Below are 24,545 nucleotides of genomic sequence, written 5' to 3'. Positions count from 1 at the left end.
GTCGTGGCTCGTGGTGGGGGTACCATAATAACACATCAAAGGCAAATTTGCCAAAATTCGCGGTTTTATCCCTGCGCTAAAACCATCTCTGGATTTCTTTATAAAAAAAAATGTCTTGATTTTAACGTTGGATTCTTTTATTGTTAAATCCAGCATCAAACTTTCATTATTTTGTTTTATTTAGTCTTCTACTCAAGGGAGAGAAAATCAATCATTGAACAAGTTAATCACTCGTCCAACTACGCTGGACGAAATGTGATCCGCCTCTGCGGTTTATATTGGCAGCTAGCAGCTAGGTTGCGTGTGTTAATGGATTTCTCTCCCTACATACCAATCACGAACCACCACTGTTTTCAACTAACAAGATTGGTCCAAGTGCGGTGGCTCTGTTCGATTATAGTCGTCGTCGTCGTCGTCGTCTGAGGTAGGAAGTAAGTAAGAAATGTGATAAAGAGAAAAGCTTACATCAACCGGCAGCCAGTCATGGCTTTTTCATGTTTTCTCCATCGCAAATTTCATCGTCCTAGTATCTCAGACCTGTTTGGAGCGAGAAGCTTTGCGTTGATACCAACGTGTTTAGCTCTCCTTACTTCTGTTTTCATTCTTGTTTACATCTCTTCGACCTCGAAGCTCATCAGGCACCAGCACGATCATTCACATTTATTTCTGCTCAGGCCGTCGGTCAGGTCTTCAAGAATCTCATACCAGATCGTCCAAACTTCCTTCCACAATCCTCAGAGAAATGCTTCTGATGGTGTGCCACCCGAATCAATAATTGAGGGTAATGAAGTTCAGTCTGTCTCCAACTATAGTCGTGAAGGAGCTGAGATTCATCAGCCTGTGGTAGTTCTACGATCTGATGGTTCAAACGGTATGTGGATTTTCAGATTTTTTGTGCTTATGGGTCTAGATTGTTGTTTGAATTTGATGGAATTTTCTGAGGAGAATTGGACAACTGGGTGGAAATTATTTGGTAGTAATTTTAATTTATTATTTATTGTAAAATGTGTCTCACTGAAGCATACTTTGAATTACTTTTGTCATGCGAGCTAATATAAAATATATATTCAAATTGTTCAGTAAAGAGTTTGATCATGTTGGTTTTTTTTACAACTGTTCTGGTTTTCGGCCACATGAGCAGTACTTGCACTGTGGTGCCCTCATAATTTGCCACGTGTTATGTACCAGAGGATCAAGGGCCACCAGTCGGGAACTACAGTAGTGATGAAGTCGAGATTCGTCTGCCTTCCGAGACGCATCAGCTTATTGATACAAATGGTACGTGGGTTTCTGTTTTGTCTGAATTTGTTATTACAATTTGCAGTGGATAAACCAAATCAAAATCGTCTGGTTTAAAGAAATTAATTGTTTATTAAAAGAAAAATTATTCTTGGTTGTGTATATATATTTATTTGTTGTCACAATAGAAATTATAAAGTGATACAAAGGATCCGTTTGATTAATCGGAATCGAAATTCTTTAGAATTAGAATCGGAATGGTCCATTTCCATAATTTATTTTGTTCAGACAAAAATGAAAATAAAAATGGGATTTCATTTTCAATGAAAGGGAGGGAGTAGTTATTCCCTTAAATGGGGGAATGTCATTCTTCCTAAGAATAGGATTTTGATTCTTTCTAATCAAATAGTTGGAATCGAAAATAATTGGGCCCATTCCATTCTGATTCCAGACCCTATTCCCACGAATCAAACGGGACCTAAATTTCTAGTTTGAAAAATATAATTTCAGCTATTCATCTCTTATCAAGTTTTATAAATTATATAATATTTTACACTCCAAAATTTATCTTTCATTTTAACAGTTTGAAAAATATGAGAGATTTTTTTGAAACAAATTAATTCAATTTGCCTTTGTTTCTATACAAGAATATATTTCATTTTTCTTACTGATATGCCAGCTACAAAAATAAATAAAATAAATTGTAACAAAAAAAATACATGTTGTAAAACACCATCTTAGGCTAATCAATATAAATTTGTGTTTTTTGAAATGCTTTGAGATTTTCTTTTTTTTTTTTTTTTGGGGGGGGGGGGTAGAGTATTGGGTTAGTCAATATAAATTTGTAGAAGAGATAATATATGAAAATATTTTTTTATGAATGCTGTCAAATTTGACTTTTCAACAATAAATGTATAGTCAGTCTCATGCATGCATTTTCTAAATGAAGTGGCTCTTATATGACAAATTTGTCACCAATTTGTATAAATTTGTTTAGACTGGTTTGAAGGGAAAGATAAGAAAAGGAAGGAAAAAATAGAGACAGTAGGAACCAGTCGATTATGATGCCGTTAAGATATAATACTGAAAAAACTTACAATCAATAAGTCGGCAAAGTAGGAACCAGTCAAATGGATTTTTACAAAGATTTTGATTGATCAAAGCCTTTCTAATATCATGTCCGTTTGGCACGATAGATTTTCCATCTCTTACGTCCATTGTGGAATTTCTTTGAATCTTTCTTTTGATGAAAATATCTTGGGTGTGGGCTGACAGGAACCCTAGTTTATGGAGATAACCCAGTTTGGAGCCATGCTGGTGAACTAGTTTATGAGAATCGCCAGCCCGATGAAACCCACCAATCAAATGGTTCAAACGGTATGTGGGATTGGAATTTCGGTAGAGAAATCGAAGTCTTTATTATTATTTTTTTTTAATATAGGAATTTCATGTGGAAGTTGAAATTCATATTTATTCTTCTGTTTGTGTACCCCCTTTTATTTGCACTATATGGCTTTAATAACATGTCATATTGCATGCCCAGACGAGCCACCAGTCTGGAACTCTAGTCATGGAGTTGGGATTGGTCAGCCTCTGCAGAGTCGTCCATCTGCTGATTCCGAAGGTATATGTGGGGTACAATTTTGCTTGTCTCTCTATATTCTTTGGATTCTTTTGATGTTTGGATTTATAGATTTTGCTGCTTATTTTAATAGTGAAAGAATGTGGACATTATTGTTTCAAAAAAATAAAAAAAAATAAAAAATAAAGGGCATTAGACAGACAGCAAGAGAATCGTAGGTTTTAACTTAGGATTCCTGAAACACCAGGTTCTTGTGGAAGTTATGCTGGATTTGGCATTTCTTATTTTAAGGACTTATGTAGTTAAAAACTTGAGATAAGTCCTTAAAATAAAAAATTCCAAATGCAGCCTTAGTCATGGGTAGAGGTGTATAGCCCGGCCTGAAACGACTGTGCAGGCCATGTTGCGCCTGGGATTTTAGGTTCATGGGGCGGGCCGGTCCTTATACTAATTTATTTAATCATTATATATATAAGTAATTTTATACATTAAAATTCATATAAAATTAAAATTTTAAATTTTTTGTTAATTTTTTAAATAAATAGCTTTTGCTCAATGCACAAATCCGTATGGGCCTAGGCCATGGGCCGTGCTGGGCCAACCCCCCAAGTTATCCCTGGGGGACGACGGCGCAGCCCGAAACGGCTCGCAGACCGGCATGGCACAGCCCGCACTTTGCGCGTGGACAGCCCAGCATGACCCATTTTACACCTCTAGTCATGAGGTGTTGTACAATATGAATGTTTTGGATAAAAGACTTAAACATACCTAAGTTTTCATAAACTTACTTAAACATACCTTAAATTTTTAAAAAAGACTTACATACATTATGACTCTTTTATCCTTCATTTTCATTTAAATATTAAAATTTTAAATTTTTTGTCAATTTTTTAAATAAATAGTTTTGGCCCAATGCACAAATCCGTACGGGCCTGGGCCATGGGCCGTGCTGGGCCAACCCTCCAAGTTATCCCTAGGGGACGACGGCACAGCCCGAAACGGCTCGCAGACTGGCATGACACGGCCCGCACTTTGCACGTGGGTGTTGTACAATATGAATGTTTTGGATAAAATACTTAACCATACCTAAGTTTTCATAAACTTACTTAAACATACCTTAAATTTATAAAAAAAAAACTTACATACCTTATGACTTTTTTATCCTTCATTTTCATTTAAAATTTCAAAATATACCCTGCATTTTGTTCAAACTCTTTTATCTTTTTAAATCTTACAACATGGTCAGTATAGAAGTTTTGTTTTGGATCCAATCAATGATAGAAACGATGCAAAATAGGGAAATATGATAACACACGCGTAATATGCATTTCCAAAAAAAAAAAAAATGCTCTGCCAATTACTAAATTGTAATAATTCCATTTCACGTGGAACCCAAAAAAGGCTTTAAAGTGAATCGTTGAAAGCGCTCTTTCTCTCCTTTGTCCTTTTGTTTTGTTAGGTAAACCAGTCCATTGGCCATCTTTTTTTCTCTTTTCTCCTCCCACCTTTTTCTTCTTATATTTAAGTCTTTTTTTACTTCTTTAACATGAGAAGAGACTAACAAAAAGATATAAACATGTTTCTGGATATGTATTTTTTCAACTTGATTAATATATATATATATATATATATATATATATATATATATATATCTTTTTAACATCAATAAAAAATTGTATCCACCCCATACCTAAGGCTTTGTTTGGCTGAAAGAAATAAGAAAGAAACAAAAAGTTCAAGGAATGTCCATAAATTCTGAAAATGGGTTTACCCTTAGGTGTAATGGGTTTATCTTGAATGAAACTTTCTTGTTAGGTTGGGCTTCAGTTCTAAAAATAGGTGTATCCATAGTCTATTCAATCCATGTTTAATGTATTTAGAAAGGTAAAAACACATAGTTACGTTTTTCATCTTGTGGATTTAAAACTTGTAATAGTGATTTTCACACATGGTTCCTACATTTTTCATATGTTCACCAAGTAAATGAATGATATTTTTTTTCTTAAAAGATGTGAATATATTCTTACCACACAAAGTTCCTAAATTTATCTGAAAGCAGAGTTCTTTTTCTTTTTTTCTTTTCTTAGAGATGTATCCAAAGGGTAAACTACTTATACCTACGTTAAAGTTTTGATTAAATATTAAGACCTCTCCGCTTTACAATCCCCTTTGACCACAAAACTATAAGGTGTTTATTAATGGAAAAAATAGATTAAGACAGGAATAGTTATTTTACTAAAATGCCCTTAATATCAGTTTTGTCTCCAATGTACATATATTTTTTCATTGATAAGTACTAAATATAGTTTTATTACCTAACATTTTTATTTTATTTTATTTTGTCTTCTCTGAAGTAGATCAATCAACACAGAAGACCTCCCAGAATTTTCCATATTAATTCAAAGATGTAAATAACACCTCATGACGTCAATTAAATTTGTTGACTTTGGATTATCAGAAAAAAATAAATAAATAAAAAAGCTGACTTTGAAAAGCTGAGGTTAATCGGCTGCCAACGATTCCTTGAGGTCAGCGGTTTTGGGTATACTTTTCACAGCTCCGACTAAGGGATTAACTGGGATTGGTGAAGGTAGAGTACATGCGCTGACCAGTGGCTACATATCACATCTGCTGCTTCTACGGTCAGCATTACCTTGCGATTAGGGCTGTTAACAGAGTGAAAGTCGAATTCCTAATTTGAAATTCAATCGGATTATTTTGGATTTAGATGATCCATTCACAAAATTTGATTGGATTCGAGTTCTAAAATTTATATCCATCAAATAATCAGATCGAGTGGGGATTTGATTCCATCAAGGCCCAGAAATCCAAGATTTGTATAAATTTGTATTCCTCGTAACTAGGTGCGGAACTTGTGAAAAATTGTTAATATTTCAATCGGCCGGCCGGTGACTATAAATAAGGGAAATTTCCGAGTAGTGTTACTTTAGTCTCCGAATCATAAAATGTAATAATTCAGTATCCAAATTTTTATTAGTCATTAAGTGGCATTTGAAAAGATATAAATGTCCTTCGAATGTCTTCAAATTTTATCAACCATCTAAATTTTGACAAAAATTAACAGCTTCAAATTCTTGCCTATTTTGTTCAAGAAAACTGGGGTCACGTCTTTGTGAGCATTCCGATGATCCCAACTTTCTTGAACAAAAAAAGGCAAGGATTTCAGGTTGTTCAATTTTTATCAACGTTTGAATGATTGATAAAGAAAATTAGAAGACACTCGAAGGACATTCGTATCTTCTTAAATGCCATTTAACGGCTAGTTAACAAATTGGTTAACGACAGGTATTGGATTGATATATTTTGAAAGTTTGGATACTGAATTATCACATTTTAAAGTCCGGAGACCAAAGTGGAATTAAGCTCAAAGGTAGTGGGCTTGACTTACCTTGAACAGCCCATTCAAGCTTTTAAAAGGGCCCAGGGTTAGGTTGAGCCATATTATAGAAGCCTAGGATAGATGGGTATACGAGAGTAGGGCCAACTGCCCAAGTTGCATCTTGCCATGGACTACATCGACAAATTTAGATAACTTCCAATGGGAAATTGAAAAGGAATCAATAAAGAAACTTGTAATCAGGCATTCAAGTTGGGCTAGGGTTGGGCTTTGGGCTCATCGAAAATTTAATAAACTCGCAACCCATATTGATCCAACTAGTTGTAGATGTTTTCAGAGTTTAATCCTAACACAATAAACATGACATTATTGTTGGTTGTAATGACTCAGGAAACCATCTAAAGGAGGTGTTCCATGACAAAGAAAATTTTTTCGAAGATTATAAAGAGATGAATAGAAGCTTCAAGATATATGTTTATCCTCACAGCAAGGATGATCCCTTTGCAAATACACTGTTGCCAGTGAATTCTGAACCAGGAGGGAATTATGCCAGTGAAGCTTACTTCAAGAAGGCTCTTACGAAGAGCCACTTCATCACTAAGGACCCTTCAGAGGCAGATCTCTTCTACATGCCTTTCTCCATTGCAGCATTGCGACATGACCGGCGAGTGGGCGTCGGCGGAATTCCGACCTTTGTTCAAGCATACATCCATAACATCAGCCATACTTATCCCTACTGGAACCGGAGTGGAGGGGCTGACCATTTCTATGTTGCTTGCCATTCCATTGGAAACACAGCAACCAAGAAAGCAGATGAAGTGAGGTTGAATGCTATTCAACTTGTATGCTCTTCAAGCTACTTCGTGACTGCATATATTGCTCATAAGGATGCATCGGTGCCACAAATCTGGCCAAGACACGATGATCCTCCAACCTTTTCTTTGTCAAAGAGGTAAGTTTCTTTCAATCATCACTATATTTTTTGCATTATAGATTTGATTTTTTTTCACATCAATTGAAGATGAGGTAGAGAATTTTTGTTTAAATGAATTTATATTTTAGCATGGTCAAATGGTTCCACCCTCCGGTCTACTTTTTGACTCAAATAAAAATGCAAAACACGAGAAATTAAGAAATAAGCAACAATTCTTTAACATGTTTTAAAGCTGTTTTATATCAGAATAAGCTTAAAACAATAAATGTTAGATTATGAAAGGCATTTAGGCCATGTTTGGGAGTGCTTAAGTTAAAAATAAGTGTTTATTCGAATAAGCATTTGTTTGCATTTGGCACCCAATTTTTTCAAGTGCTTATTTGTAGTTTTTTCTCTAATAAGCACTTAAATAAGCATTTGTGACTATTTTGTCCCACATTTTCTTTCAGATTTTCAAAATATACCCTTTGAAAGCACTTTATTAAAGTACTTTTATAAAAAAACTTTTATGAAAGCACTTTTACGGAAGCACTTTTATGAAAGTACTTTGAAAAAAGAACTTTAATGAAATCACTTTATAAAGGTACTTTTACAAAAGTGCTTTCATAAAAGTGCTTTCATAAGTGTTCATAAAAGTACTTTCGTAAAAGTGCTTTACTAAAGTATTTTCATAAATGTGATTTCATAAAAATGCTTTCGTAAAAATATTTTATAAAAGTACTTTTATAAAATTCAACTAAGGATAATTTCATAAGTGATTTTAAACTTCAACTAGGGATGATTTTGAAAGAAAAAAGTTGAATAAGTGCTTAATGTATAAGCACTTAAAAAAAAAGCTGAAAATTTGAGCTTAAAAAGTAAACCCTTATTTTTAAAATAAACACTTATTTCAAACTTATTTCCCAAATACCAATAAGTGTTTAATAGCCCAAATAAACAGTTATTTTAAATAAACACATTTTTAAGCACTCCCAAACATGACCTTAGACAACCATTTGTGATGGATACATACAATCAAAACCAAGCCAACATTTCTAAAAAAATGAGCCTAAAAACCGTTTGCGCTGCTGGTTCTCAAATCTGATTATCCGACCGTTCACACTGACCCAAGTCTGACAACACTGATACTAAATAAACTGCTATTGAAATAAACCTAAATTTCTGTAGAGAAACCCAGGATTATATTTCCAATTATAGGGCTAGCATGTGTTGTTTCATCATGAATTGGTTTTGACTAAGGCTATGTTTGGTTTGAAGGAAAATGTAGGGAAAGGAAGGGAAAGGTAAGAAAACTTTTACAAATCATGCATTGGTTTCTCTCTCTTTCCCTTCTCTTCCCTACCTTTTCCTTCAAACCAAACATAGCCTAAAGGTCTATGATCAGAAGGGGGCATTCTTATATTTTGGCCTGTGTTTGGTACATACAATATAATTCAATCCATACCATGGGCTCTAAGAAAACCTAATTAAGGCACTTCCAATTTCTGAGAATTAATCATGTTTTCCCAAAGAAATTAATTAACAGAACAAAAGAAATCTCAATAAGAATCAAATGCTTTACTTTTATTACATTGTTCAATTAATAAATTAACTTGTTGGAACTCAGACAATTACACCCAACCTCATTCTGTTCCGTTTGTTTGAGAAATGAATTTCATTCAGGAAAAGGCTAGCCTTTTTTGCGGGAGCAGTAAACTCACGTATACGTCAGGAAGTTCTCAACACATGGAAGAATGACTCTGAGATATTTGTGAACTCTGGTCGCCTCAAGACACCATACTCTGATGCACTTCTTGGGAGCAAGTTCTGCCTCCATCTCAAGGGTTTTGAAGTTAACACAGCCCGTATCGGGGATGCTATGTTCTATGGCTGTGTTCCAGTGATAATTGCTGACTACTACGATCTACCCTTTGTAGACATCTTAAATTGGAAGAGCTTCTCCCTCATTGTTCCCTCTTTGGACATCACTTTGCTCAAAAGAATCCTTAATGGAGTCAGCTCTGTTCACTACTACACATTACAAAGAAATGTGCTCAAGGTAAGGAAACATTTCAAGTGGCATCCTCTTCCAGTTGATTATGATGCTTTTTACATGGTCATCTATGAACTGTGGCTACGACGAACTTCTCTGAAGATCCCATTGCATGTATAGAAACAAAGATCCCAATTCCATGTAGATACAGATAGATAACTCTATTTTTTGGTTCAATTCAATGTCCAACAAAGATCCCAAAATATTTTTTCTTTCTTGTATATATGCACTGGACCTCCACACTCTAGCCCAATGTTATTACTTGATCCCAATCTAACTACATCATCAGAGAAGCCGAATATATGAACAAGGTAAATGTGGCTAAGGATGGAGAGTGATAACCCGAGAAGATATTGGCCTTGATTATTCAATTATGAGAAATAAATACTTGCATAAAAATCAAGGTTTGAATGTCAATATAGTAATTAAAAGTGTATCAGTAAGGTTGGAAATGGATATGTATCATAATATGCTTTGGAATTATATGAATATGATGGAAAGATTTAGATATGCATTGAAACATTAAGAAAACTTCCATTAATCCCAGAGATTGATACATAAAGTATGGATTTAAGATTTAAATGACTAGGAATATGGTACAAACACATAATAAACACATAAATTAATTGTTTATACAATGAAATACATTACAATCAATATACTGAGACACGTACTATCCAACTTGATGTGGCTACAATCGGCCACTTCACTAGATGATGACATGTGGCACTACCCAAGGGCAATCCCATCACCTCGACCTCGGGTAGGGGCATAGCCATAATTTCCCCGAGTCATTACTGTGAAGCATTCATTACAGGCATTACAATCTCCGCTGAACTCACTCCTAATACGCTTATAAGGAGGTAATGCCCGGTCGTCATCCCTGTAATAAGTTCATGACCAAGATTCATGGGATCATTACTGATTGCCCATTACTGCTCTCTTGGGTGACTCCAAAGCCTAAGGTATACACTCACGCATACTTGAGTTATCTACTTTATTTTCTTGTTGTAACCTTAGCTTTCCTTCAACACTTGGCTAACTTGACCGTCAGAGTCCTTGCCCCTAAGAATACTCCCAGGGCCTCTAATGTCTTTTCACTCCTTGGAAGTGGGACCCTCAGCCATCTAACCTCGAAAGTTACAAAGCTTCCATTGGCTCTAGATTTGGCAACAACAATTGGCGTCATCTATAGGAACGATTTGCTAAACAAATCTTTCCTTTAACACTTTTCTACTCATACTTCCGACAATGGCTGAGCATTAAGAAAATGTCTTGGCCGCTCAAAATTTGGTCACTCTTGAGCAATTCAATGTGGTGTTCCAATGATTGGGACTACTTGGCCAATCAGCTAGATAACTTCCAATGCCCAACAAGAGGCCTTCCACAAAAAGGCCGACCCATCGACTCCTAGGAGCAACATGGCAAGAGACCTGCCCCATGTTCCACCCAGCCAATGGTTAGGCAGATGCATCGAAGAAAGGCCGTTGGAGTCATAGGGTAGCAACCGATGAGCAAGTAGACACCACTCCAACACCTCTAGGCGCCCCCAAAGTCAAGGTGCCAACCGCCCGGCCTCCCATCCTCGCGGTGTTGTAGACAGCCACTGGGAGAGCCCTACAGACTATGTTGTCTCCAACAACAACAGGGACGACAGTGGGCGAATGGGCCATAACATCCCTCCTCAGAAATCAAGGGCTGAGGTCCCACTACCTCAAATTGATTGTCATCTCAAGGATCCCCATGCACAAATTGGTGCCAACGAGGATGAAATCAAGAAGGTGAAGGAGGGAAAAGGCGACGCCTCCACTAGTCAACCCACCTCAGCCTAGCAGAATGGAAGCTTTCACCGACTCCACCACCTTAGCCACTTCCACTAAACTTCAAGACGTCGATCCTCGAGACATACAATGGCAGCATAGATCCATAGGACCACTTGGAAAGCTTTCGGGATTTCATGCTCCTCAATAGATATTCCAACACCCTAATATGTAGGACATTCCATGCCACTCTTAAGAGGGCCACCCGAAGATGGTTCTCAGGCCTCCCCCCATGGTCCATCAATTCTTGGCACCAGTTCACAGACCTCTTTCTGGCACACTTTGTGAGCAGCCAATAGTGCCAAAAGACAGTCATCTCCCTCATGTCTATCAAGTAGAATCCTAGGGAGAGTCTTTAAGCATATATGAAGTGTTTTAACTAGGATGAGGCTGAGGTCAAAGACTTGACCCCTCAGTATGTATGGATGCCACCATCAATGGCCTCTGCCTAGGTCCTCTTAGCTCATCTATCTCTAACACACTGCCTCGTAACAAGGTTGAGTTTCTTAAGAAGGTGCAAAAGTACATCACTGCTGAGGAGGTTGAGGCCAACAAGTGTATGCAAAACCCTAAGGCTGGCCCAAGCGAAAAGAAGAGAAAGGACAGAGATGAGCCAGTAGGTGACCCCAACAGAAAGAACAATGACAAGAAGCTGCTTGCACCATCATTTCAGAAGTGCACTCCATTGAACACCTCTTGAACAGACATCCTAATGCAAGTTAGGAAGCAAGAGTATATAAAGTGGCCTATCAAGTTGAAGAGGAACCCTAAGAAGGTGATTTGAGAAAGTACAACAAGTACCATTGTAGCACCATCATGCCACCAAAGACTATTATGACTTGAAAAATACGATCGAGTCCCTCATTCGATAGGGACACTTGAAGGATTATGTCAACGGTGAGATCCTATGGGGTCGGCCTCTGCTTTGGCCAATCCTCAGCCTAGTCAAACCCTAGCAGGGGTCATTGATGTCATCTCAAACAGTTCAGCCTCAGGAGGTGAAAGCAACTCAACCCATAAGGCCTATGCCCGATAGCTGCAAATTGAGCATAAGTCGCCAAAAAACAGAAGCCAGAGGAACTCATCTCTTTCTCTAATGATGCTCTGGGGAGATCTCTACACCCCACGATAATGCATTGGTGGTTTTAATGACAACAAGCTCCAAAATCTCCAAATTGTTTTAATTATTTTAGAACTTAATGAATCAATTGCAAGATGCACAACATTGGGCTTAACTTGGACCGTTGTCAATATTACCAAAACCTTAGAAACCAATGGTTTAGATGGAAAAGTTGGCTAAGATTTCCCCATACATTAACTGAGCTTCAATTGTGAAAGTTCAGATTGTGGAGGACTAAGTGCTTGACTTCAAAACCTTTGGATTCATTTACATAAATTTTCTAATGTTCAACATGGTCGTTAATTGATTGTCCATAAGATAATAGTTGACTATCTATGATAATCAAGCCTAATGTCATATTGACCTTGGTTAGTAATTGACTAATGAAGTAAGAGTATTCGACTATGGCTATTAATCGAGAATATGTTCCTTTAAGAAGCTGACTGCCAAGGGATAGTAGCTTACTACAAGAGAGATGCGGGTAGTAATTGCTTACTTGAACCTAGCAATCAACTACACAAAGAACAAGAAGATTTTTGACCATTTGAAGGCTCAATGGTTCTTTCCTCTTCTAGTAAGCCTTTAGCAATGCTGAGAACAAGCTCTACACATTTCTAAGAATGGCTTAATCCCTTCACAACAACAGTATAACAGTCACAAGCTCTCTAAACATGATTCATATTATTTATCAATGAGCTTGAGATGAAAATCCTAAGGAAGTGAAATGTACTAAAAAGTTTTAAGTGAAAAAGAGAGCAATAGAAAGAGAGTAACTCTGTTTGAAGAGATTCTGAACTGAAAGAGTTTCCATCCTTGGAGAAAAGGGTTGAAAAAGTTATTTGAACTATATATAGATTATCTCTGAGAATTAGTTGTCTTCAAGTGTGTAGATCATATTTGTTTGTGATCATTCTTGCACTTGAATAGTTTATTCTATAGTTGCATATCGGACTTTCTAGAGGCATCATATATAATATGCTTTACTTGCATGTCTGATTTTTTTTGTTAGTTGTTGAGTGTTTAGAAATTAAACATTGTAAATGTTGAGATAACACCCATATATCTATCCTTTTAAGAGAAGTCCAACCATTGTAAAGGTCTTATTGGAACCTAAGAAATCCAATTGGTTTAAAAGTATTGTTGGCATCTGAAAAGTCTAATTGGTTTAACAGTCTTTTTGAGAAGACTGTTAAAAGACGCATTGAGCCCATTTGGAAAGTCTTTTTGAGAAGATCTTCTTGTAGCTATAACAGTCAAAAGACACATTGAGCTTTTGACATAAGATCTGGGCAGCCCGAAGACCGTTTGGCAGATGTGTATCTTTCCGTCTATCATCCCGCATCTTTCTGCGTGAGATTAAAACGTTAAAAACGCAAGAAGCTTCATTTGGAGCTTCCCGAAATCAGTCCAAAATGGGCTTCTCGTGTCTTTTCGGCGTCCTGTCTTTTGGCGGCTAAATCTTCAGCATGCCAAATGGAAATAGACCAATTTTTGGTCTTCCAATTTATAAACAACCAAAAGACCATGCAGAAAGACATGCCAAATGGGCCCTTATTTTTTGTTAAAGTATCTAATAACGGAGGTTACATTACAAGAGCTTTACCAAGTTTTTCATGACTCAAAAAAGAAGCACTATACTATATCTGTAATTTTGATTAATAAATTATATCTACAATCTTCAATATGCCTCCTAAACAAACCAGAAGACATAAAGGGAAAAATTATTCTTAGTCTGATAATAAGTACATGCTATAAATAATTAAATCTTAAAAGAAAACAAAATTAACAAAATATCTCAAAACAAAGAAATAAAGTACATGAAAATATTAATAGGTGTAGGGAGGATATATTAGGCTAGATTGGGGGAATGATCTCTTCAAAAGATGAGGGAAAGCATGCAAGGAGAGTCAACCAAGCTCATTTCCTCGATATCGGAATAAGGAGAAGAAGCCTTCTTTCGAACAATAGAGCTTCGAGGATATCAGTGATGGGAAATGCTCAGGATTTGGTGATCCCTATTGTGAGGAGGACCTCCTATTTATGTAGAAAGTCCTAATATCCTAAAAGGTAGGAGATGAGGATCTTCGCTCCATATCGAGAAAAGGATTATATTGTTTACTAACAATTATTGGGTATGCTACTGGGCGTCACCATGTGTTTCATGAAGATACTCTCAATGATCAGCTTTCCTTATTCCCGAGATCCCTCATTACTCATGTGTGCTACTACCCCGACTAATCCTACATGGAGATGATGACATCACTATCCGAAGGCCGATATCTGTTAATGTCGTGTGGCAATTTGCAAAGTACCTCATTGTAACAGGTTTGTGTGTGTTTAGGCACAGACGAGCCTCACCACGGGCTCAGCTCATTGTCCTCCCCGACCCACTACCTAGAACGGGTTCGCAGGTGGTGAGTTTCCTACACACCGCCGCGAGTGTGACTTCATCGCGCGCTCAAATGTGCTTAGGTCTTGTAGGCAAGTCTTTCTGAGGCTTGTTTAGGTTTAGGTGTTGACTGGACTTGGTGGGTCACGATCTTATCGTAGTTCTGCTTAATATGTTGCGAGTTCATCGCAACGGTCGTGATAGACCATAGGTTTATCACAGCATGGGGGATTGACTATAGACTACTTGTAAGCGTTTCTATGGTGTTATTCTTGGTGTCTGAGTACTCTTTAAGGGTCTGAGTGAGATGTACACACCTACAATAGAAAATTAACAAATGGTTGGGAAAACTAAGAAATTGCCTCAAAAAAAAATAGCATCAATTGTTTATGACATACTTGCAATGTAGACTAAAAAATCGATTTCATATTTTAAGTCCATGTGAATTCTGAATGGGGCTCCTATCCATAACTTTAATTCTAAACCCTCAACACTTTTACACAAAAAATTTCAAAATCAAAAAGAAACATTTTCAAAATGAAGATGCCTCAATTACTTAGGATTTCATATATAAGTCTTAATCGCAAGACAGTGGAGCAGGAATAGATGATCCCACATCACTGTTTGCTAGTTCAAAAATTCTTGTATCAGTTTTGAATCTCTGAATTAATAAAATTCCTCATTACTTGTCAAATAAAAATTTCTCCATCAATCTACCCCTAGAGATGAAATAATTGATAGTTAATACTTTGTCCCAACAAGAATTCAATAAAATGATCCTATTCTTATCCATCTTCGAAAGGCAATTATCTTCTATCCCTACTTGGATTTTTTTACCTGCTCAAATGTTGCATAAAACCAATACAAAATCACAGGGCAAACTACATACTTGACCTCTGTTAGATTTATATTTACACAAACTAAAACTATGCAATTGTTGTGGCATCTTCACAATGATCAAATGCATCAGATTAGCTAACAAAGGGAACTGATTATTTACATGAAATTATTTCGGAAATCAAATTAATAAGATAGGAACCCTACTTACAGGGCTAATTATCACAATTAACAAAATATGAACTAGACTTATGCAACTGTGATAAAACATTTGATTAAATTTGAATCAAATTGCAACACTACCCAATACGCAGTGGCTACCACAATATTATTCACTTAAAAATAGAGGTCAAACAACTAAAGAAAGGTCAAATGCAATACCCAAGAAACAAAACATATTGTCCCGCTCAGTGGCTACCACATATATGAATGCACATTCCAAGGTGAACCTTTTTACAGTGGAGAATGAACAAGAGGTAAAACTGAAAAAAGAAAAAAGAAAAATATAGATGACAATGAGTAATCAAGAACCAAGGTTGCTAAACAATTTTCCTTTTTCCTCTTTTTCCTCCAGTCGTGAAAAAAAATCACTATGTAATAATTAAGTAATGGAACAGCTGAAATTGAAGAGAAATCAAGGAAAAAGAAATTCAAATTTTGGGAAGAACATGGGAAGTTGACATACAGTAATTGTTGGGGCCCACATATCCATCCACTAAAGGGGAGTCCATTAGGGGTTGTCAGATAGCTATAGATATAACTTACAATCTTTAGAAATTTTTGGTAAAAATCAATATTATTAATTATAATAACTTTTTTACTTAATATGTAGACTAACGCTCATAATTACTCTAGTTATAATAAAATTGTGATTTACTGTTTTTAGTAATCAGGTTTCTTTGAAATAAATTATGACATGTTTCTTACTTGATTTATAGATAAAAAAAATAGGCTATGCAAAGTAGTGGTTATAGATAAAAAAAATTATCAATTACACAACTATGCTAAAAACCAAAAAAAATGAATTCAATAAAATTCATTTTATGTAGACTAATGCTCAATCTAGAAAACAGCTACAATCCAGCTCCCTCAGTAAGCACAAATCCTGCAAAAGAGGAAAAAATGAACTCAATAAAATTAAAACCCTAAATAAAAGACAAAGCAATAAGTCATTCAGTTGATTAGTTCATCCACTTACCCTTATCCTTCTTCTAATGGTCATGCTCATAGGGTGGCTATAACATAAAGCTCATACCTTGCTATAACCCAAAAGCTAGCGAAGCTACTTGAGAAGAAGTGATAGACATGGGTCTCCACAAGATGGTTCTTATGCTTAGGCACTATAACTAATACAAGGTTCAATCATATTCCCAACAATTGAAAGGGTCATGTTACCATGTATCATAGGGACATCCACACGCTTACGTATTTCATACAGATTAGCATGTATAAACTGCGGATCATTGTTTGGTTTTAAATTTTCAAAATTCAATTAGGATCGACAACAAAATATCCAATAAGTTACCAATCAAACAAAGAAATAAGGGAAAAACAGAAATTGAATATACAGGAAAAATAAAAAATTGGATATCTAGAGGCATTCCATACGGTCCATTAAAAGACCTCTACATACATGGTAATTATGGTTCAACCTGCGTTGGTCAAAGTAAATACACCTGAAATGCATTCATATTTGGTTTCATTTAACATATCCTAAAGACCTAAACTAAAACCTTGCAGCATTCCACCAATTTTAAGAGCATACAATTGGAATAGTGTTGACAATGGTATTCCTAGAAAAATATGAGATGAGACTCATGTTTAAGTACTTGTTAATTTGTATGTCATCAAAGACCAAAATGATCCATATAAAAGCATATAAGAAGATAATCAATTAAGAATAAGTCATATTTTTATAATAGGAATTCTTACAGATAAAGAAAATAAGAAGACATGGTAGAGAGAATTCAAGATGAATGGGTAAACGGTTCGATAATGATTTGATCAAACCTTGAACTATTTATAGATGACCATATAAAGATTGAGTATGACCGTTAGAGTTTGAGTTTGTGTACAACACTCAAGGTTGAGAGATTAGTTTAAGTTACAACAAAACTCCATGAGATAAAGTTTATCAGGATAAGGACGAGAAAGCGATTAGACCTTAAGTAAAAAGTTCATCGCATGTAAGGATCATGGGATGAACTTTATCATGAAGTCCATCACAAGTCTCAAATTCACCCCCTCAAGTGAAATATCCAGGAAGGACATGAAGCTTGGATCGGAGATAAGTAAATCAAGTTCCACTGAGTGGTTTAGTCAGTAGTTCTGCCACTTGATCATCTGAGGAAATAAGCTAAACAGAAAGGGATCGCTTGAGAACAAAATCTCGTAAGAAGTGAAAATCAACTTCAATATGTCTAGTACGAGCATGAAAGACTGGGTTCGCGAAAAGATATGTGGCACCAATGTTGTCACACCAAACCATAGGAATGTCTGCAGGAGGTTGTTTTAGATCAAGTAATAAGGAACGTATCCAAAGAAGCTCGGTTGCAGCATTGTCACAGGCTCAAAATTCCGACTCTTGGAGTGAGCAATGGTGGCTTGCTTCTTAGAGTTCCAAGCAACTATATTGTGACCTAGATAAATGAGATAGCCTCTAGTAGAATGTCTATCATCAAGATAGCCAGCTCAATTAGCATTAGAGAAAGCTTGAAGAGTTAGTAGAGCCGATGTAGAATAAAAATGCAAACCATGATCAGTAGTGTGCTTAAGGTATCAACATATCCTCTTGACAACAGTCTAGTGTTTTGTTGTTGAAGAGTGGAGAAACTGACACACCTTGTTCACAGAGAAAGAAATGTCGGGCCTCGTGATGGTAACATATTGAAGAGCACCAACAATGCTTCAATACTCAAAAGGATCAAGCAGAGGATCGCCACTAAACTTGGAGAGATTAGTAATGACAGCCATAGGAGAAGTAAGAGATTTAGCTACATTCAAGTTGGTGCATTGTAAGAGATCCAAGATGTATCGTCATTAAGGATGATGCCACTAGACTATGGTATAATCTCGCCAAGGAAGTATCGAGTCAGACCAAGATCTTTTAAGGAGAAGGTACAACCTAGTGTGGTAACCAGATCATCAAGAGCGACGAAAGAGGAACCAGTGAGAAAAATGCCATCAACATAGACCAACATATATAGAGTGACCGAACCCTTGTGATAAATAAACAAGGAATGATCGGTTGTTGATATGTGAAAGCCAAGTTGAACAAGATGAGTGTTGAGGTGAGAGTACCATGCACGTGGTGCCTATCGAAGGCCATAAAGAGCCTTGTTAAGTTTGCAAACATATGAGGGGGAAGTCAAATCCTTGAAATCCATAGGTTGACAAACATAGATTTCCTCCGATACATTACTATGAACATCCAAATTGAAATTGGGTGTAACTATGTCTATGAGAGGAGCCGCCACCCAACAACAATTTGAACAAGAGAGTGATGGGCCTCCCTTGTTTGAGAAACATAAAAGAAGAAAAGACTCCCAATCCAAGATAAAGACAAGACTCTAGGCAAAAGGGAGGGAGAGGGAAGGTGTTAGGCACCCCTCACCCTTTCTTATCTTGTGAATGCCAATCTAATGATAAATCAAGCTAAATTGATAATCTAAAGGTCTTTCCCGATTCAAAGAGGATTTTACCACAAAGGAGATATCCTCGCATGTGGCTTCATCTCCTCTTCTCCCTCTTTCTGGGTGTAGGAATCTCTCAGAGGAGCAAAAAGGACAGTTGTCTACACAACTACCCCCTCTTTATCCAAAGCTTCCCACGTTCCTACTTAAGGCGTAGGAGGATTGAGTTATCCCCCATGGGATTCCCCTCTCTTTGGGTTCATAAGTCTATCATGTATTCAATGAGTGCAAGATTCAAGCATGCATTGAAGGGATGAGAGATCCATCATATGGATGGCTGAACCCTACAGGAAGGTTGGGCGAAATTTCAAAAATTTATCTCTCCCATTTTGGAATCGCATTCCCTATTTTAGAAAACGGCATTTTCAATGATCAATCTTGAAACAAACCAGACCAGATATGAAACCAAAAGGGAGTAGAGGGATATACCTGATACGGAGTAATAGTAAACCCCCAACGAAGGTGTTCACGCCCAAGGAGAAGACTAAAGGTTGCTTCCACCGAAGATGACATAGTGTGAGGTGAAGTAGAATCAGTAGGATAGTACTTCAGCAAGAACTAAATTCTTCAACAAGAATATGATGGAGGGCTGATGAGAACGACTTCAGGTTGCCTCTTCTAGCAAAAGGCAATATCAAGAACCGTTCTTGATCACTCCCACTGGTGGAGATCAAACTGGGTAGGGCGGCAAGAGCAGAAAAAGAGTGCAGTCAAACTGTGTTGTCTCTCTCCGTAATTCAGCAGACTATGAGTGTGTTTGGAGGTTTGCCCTACTCTCCTATTTATAGCCTTAAACAGAGGATTTCCTAATTCCATTAGAAGTTTCTTAATCCAAATCTTTTATTTGAATCTGGACCCTCTTTAAGAGATAAGGATAATCCCTTATCTTATCTACAGATAAAAATCAGTCTTCCTAATCAAATTAGGAGTTTCTTGATCCAAACCTTTATTTGGATCTGGACTCTTTAAGTGGATAGGGATAATCCCTTATCCAAACTGCTTATCAAAATCCCAGAACCGCCCCCATTTAATTAATCTTATTAAGCCAGTTTGAATTGGGCTTTAGGCCCATTAAATCTAAGTGCTCACTTAACCTCTTAATTTGCTGCCCAGTTGGCTATCCTTGTATGGTGTGGAACCCAAACATTGATCTACCCATCACCCACATGGGTTCGGCCCAACCTCTGTTACAAGGCCGGGCTGAATTCACTATAGGAGTCAGTGAACCCCTGAGTCCATCACCATGGGCTCTTAATGGGCCCAACATTTACACTAAATGGTCTTTGGGTTAAGCCACCTTATAAAAACCCAATGACTGTGGGCATATGCAAGATTAGCCCATCAGGTATTACATTCAATGGTCTTACACTTAGCCTCTCAACCCATAATGATCAAACACTACCCGATAAGAGAAGACCTCTCCCTCGGCTGCAAGGAATAGTGTTGCACTCTCTACGCACATGGACCCTGAGAATTAAAACCTTTTGCAAACATTTTGAAACCATAATATATATATATATATATATATATATATATATATATATATATATATATATATATATATATATATATATATGTATATGTATGTATGTATGTATATCTCTATATAAATATATTTTGCAAAACAAATTTTAATGATTGAAACCGACTGCCGGTAGTTTTGGTTTCCATTAGAGATAATGCATTCCGACAAAGGGGTTGATCCTGTCACTATGATCACCCACTCAGATGAATTCTCGGACTGTCCCAACATACCCAGGTTTTGACCCCCTCTAAGGATCTCGCTGATTGACATATCAAAGACAACCCAATATGACGCCTAGTACAGTATCATAATTGAGTCTAGGGGTAAGGTGTAACATTCCAGTTTTGCCCATCTATCTCCAATGTCCAAGGCAATACTGGAATTCTAGTCCGGTTCATGGTTTCAAGAAAACCCACACTGCATGTACCTCAGGTCTCACCCTGGCGGCTGAGACAAGCCACCCCAACCAACTTGGTGGCACATCAGTGTCAGCCTTGGCAAGATAAATCTCTCCAGATCTATCCAACGACTATAAAGATTCTAAACTAACACGAGTCTCATATGTGTCCAGTTTAAGGGTATTACACAGAAACACACCATAATAACATGAATCAAATATGTACTTTATTCATTTACATTAAATGTCATAATGTACATCATTATGATTGGAGCTAAGGGCATACACTGTCTAACATGCCCTTATCTCCAATCAGCACAATGTACATTATGACATTTATTGTAAATGAATGAAGTACATATTTGATTCATGTTATTATGGTGTGTTTTTGTGTAATACCTTTAAACTATACACATATGAGACTCGTGTTAGTTTAGAATCTTCACAGTCGTTGGATAGATATAGGGAGATTTATCCTATCAAGGCTGACACTAATGTACCATCAAGTTGGTTGGAGTGGCTTGTCTTAACTGATAGGGTGAGACCTGAGGTACATATAGTGTGGGTTTTATTAAAACCCTGAATCGGACCAAAATTTTAGTATTGCCCTGGACCTTGGAGATAGATGGGCAAAACTGGAATGTTACACCTTACCCCTAGACTCGATTATGATACTGTACTAGGTGTCGGATTGGGCTGTCTTTGATATGCCAATCAGTGAGATCCTTAGAGGGGGTCAAAACCTAGGTATGTTGGGACAATACAAGAATTCATCTGAGTGGGTAATCATAGTGACAGGATCAGCCCCTTTGTCAGACAAAGTGAATGACCGGGGATGCATTCTCTCTGATGGAAACCAAAACTGTCGTCAATTGATTTCAACTGTTGAAATTTGTTTTGCAAAATATATTTATATAGAGATATACATATATATATTATGGTTTTAAAATGTTTGCAAAAGGTTTTAATTCCCGGGATCCATGTGAGTAGAGAGTGCAGCACTACACCTTGCAGCCAAGGGAGATGTCCTCTCTTGTCGAGCAATGTTTGATCATTATGGGCTGAGAGGTTAAGTGTAAGACCATTGAAGATTATACCTGATGGGCTAATCTTACATTTGCCCATAGTCCTTGGGCCTTCATAAGATGGCTGAACCCAATGACCATTTCATGTAAATGTTGGGCCTATTAAGAGCCCATAATGATGGACTCAGGTGTTCACTGTATTCAGCAGTGAATTCGGCCAAGCCTTGTGACAAAGGCTAGTTTGAACCCATGTGGCTGATGTGTAGATCAATGATAGGGTCTCACGCCATACAAAGAGAGCCAAACTAGCCAGCATTAAAGAGAAAGTGAGCCTGAAAGCTTAATGGGCCTAAAACCTCATTTCAAACTGGGTTAATTAAATTAATTAAATAGGGGCAGATATGGGATTTGGATCAATAGATAAGATAAGGGATTATCCTTATCCACTTAAAGAGTCCAGATCCAATAAAGATTTGGATCAAAGGAACTCCTAATTTGGTTAGGAAGGTTGATCTTTATCTGCAGATATGACAAGGGATTATCCTTATCACTTAAAGAGTTCAAATTCAAATAAAAGATTTGGACCAGGAAACTCCTAATGGGATTAGGAAATTGTCTCTTTAAGGCTATAAATAAGAGAGCACGGCGAACCTCCAAAGACACATTCATTGAATACAGAGAGAAGACAACACAATTAGACTGCTCTTGCCTTCTGCTCTTTTTCTTCCTACTCTTGTCGCCCTACCCTGTTCGATCTCCAATTCTTGGATTAGATCAAGATTCGATCTTGATATTGTTTCTTGCTAGAAGAAACAACTTAGAAGTTGTGCTCACTGCCCCATTCGATTATTGTTGAAGAATTACTAGTTCTTGGTGAAGAACTACCTGTTAATCCTACATCACCCTAAGTTGCGTCATTTTCGGTGGAGAGAGGATTTGGTACTCTCTTTGGGCGTGAACACCTACGTTGGGAGGAGCTTTCTTGCGTGGATTCCATATCTGGTATATCCCTCCCTTAATTTGGTTTTAGATTTGGTCTGGTTTAGTTACAAGAACGAACCTTGAAAATGCAGTTTTATAAATTAGGAATAGGATTCACCCAACCTTCCTGCAGGATTCGGCCATCCATATAATTGATCTCCCATCCCTTCACAATCTTGGGCCCTACCATATGCGCCTATATCACTGACGATCTGGACAAGGGATTAGGATGTGTGGCTTCATTCCTATGGCTGGTCAAAGACCCCAACCTACTAGAAAGTGAAATAGAAAGTATGCCAATAAAAGAAAAGAAAAAGTGGAGAAAAGGAGATATACGAAGAAAGAAAGAAAGAAGCTTATGATCCATGAAGCAATATCTTTTTCTGTAGATGAATAAACTCTTCCCTCGAACTAAAACCCCTCCCATGAAGCCACCAAGAGAAACCCTGGCACTCCTGGTATTGTAGAAAATCGTATTGCAAAGAAAAGATGAGAGAGAAAACCATGTCCGCCAAAGAGCCTAGGCACACAATCAATAGGCTTCAACATTTCAAAACTCAACAGAGACGAAAAGCAGGGGGTCTAATATATGTGATTACTCTTTCATCTCTACTAAGCAACACTTATCTCTGACTCTTTCTTCTCAAGCTGCCATTGGTCAAGGGTTTGTTGGAACGTTGACACCAGACGAAGTTCCAGAGCAGTAGATGTGTGATAATCAAATAGACAAGAAAAGGCAGGAGGAAGAAAGAAAGCCAAACCCCAAAGAATAACATTAGGGGTTTACCAACTGATGGTAGGAATAAGCAAAATCAAATTGAAAGATTTCAAAAACTAAAAAAACAATGTTGGTAGGTTCAAGCATGCCCTCGCTGAATAGAGAGAGAGAGAGTGAGAGAGAGAGAGCGGAGAGCGGTGGCAACCGAAGCCAAATCACTGTTGCTCCCTTCTATCCTCCCAACGGTTACCGGAGCCAGTGTTTCAATCAGTTCACTCAACGCCATTCACCTTGACCAATTAGCTTCACCGTCGGTCGCTCAGCATCAAATCACATCGAGTAGCGATCCAATGAGCGTCAGTCAACGTCAAGTCACTTCAAAAGGAATTTTTTTGCTCATCGAGGGTAGATGGGGAAAAGAAGTCGTACATTGGATCAACGAAGAGGTCTTTACTGTGAGATTCCAAAGCTTGCAGCAGCTTCTCCTCAAGATGGGTGAATGAAGAGAGAGGGAAGAAAAACCAATGGAAGGGACACGTATTATCATTCAAATGCAACATCTGTGAAAAAGAGGTCATTCCAAAGCACCCGTCGTTACAGTTAGATTCTCAGGTGGTGTAGGTGGTGTGCTTAGGAAAAAGATGTAGGCCTACATTAGCCAAAACTCATATCAATCTTGAGTGCTTTTAATTCTTATTACGCAAGCACTTCGTACTATTGTTTTATGTTATTTCTGATTAGCATTTAAGTTTGAAAAGGAATTAGTTAGGGAGGAAACTCATAGGAGCATATCAAAGTGATACATGGCAAGATTTCTCAATATCAAACGCTTATGTGGCATCTAATGTGTCAATTTATGTGCTAATTTTATTAATCTCAATCATCTAGATAGTGGC

The 24,545-nt window shown here is 37.2% G+C and overlaps 1 protein-coding gene across 1 annotated transcript; it reads left to right on the top strand.

Moving 5' to 3' along the window:
- Positions 1–355: 355 nt before the first annotated feature.
- LOC148848918 (putative glycosyltransferase At5g11130) lies at positions 356–9,562 on the top strand. Its single transcript, XM_088951771.1, has 6 exons — positions 356–871; positions 1,189–1,278; positions 2,515–2,616; positions 2,783–2,863; positions 6,570–7,131; positions 8,776–9,562. The coding sequence occupies exons 1-6, from the start codon at positions 484–486 to the stop codon at positions 9,263–9,265; spliced, it is 1,713 nt and encodes a 570-aa protein (XP_088807897.1). The 5' UTR covers positions 356–483; the 3' UTR covers positions 9,266–9,562.
- Positions 9,563–24,545: the final 14,983 nt, after the last annotated feature.

The sequence above is a fragment of the Nelumbo lutea genome, chromosome 6, assembly GCF_056320005.1.
Source record: "Nelumbo lutea isolate HS-2025 chromosome 6, American lotus-T2T, whole genome shotgun sequence".
Lineage (NCBI taxonomy): Eukaryota > Viridiplantae > Streptophyta > Magnoliopsida > Proteales > Nelumbonaceae > Nelumbo > Nelumbo lutea.
Note: the sequence above shows the minus strand (reverse complement) of the source record. Positions and strands in the feature narration are given on the sequence as shown.

Bases quoted from the DNA above. Each gene is read 5' to 3' on its own strand.
- LOC148848918 (XM_088951771.1), top strand. From the start codon at position 484: ATGGCTTTTTCATGTTTTCTCCATCGCAAATTTCATCGTCCTAGTATC. The intron at 2,617-2,782 runs GTATGTGGGATT...TTGCATGCCCAG, and splicing joins CCAATCAAATGGTTCAAACG to ACGAGCCACCAGTCTGGAAC. The intron at 2,864-6,569 runs GTATATGTGGGG...GTAATGACTCAG, and splicing joins TCCATCTGCTGATTCCGAAG to GAAACCATCTAAAGGAGGTG.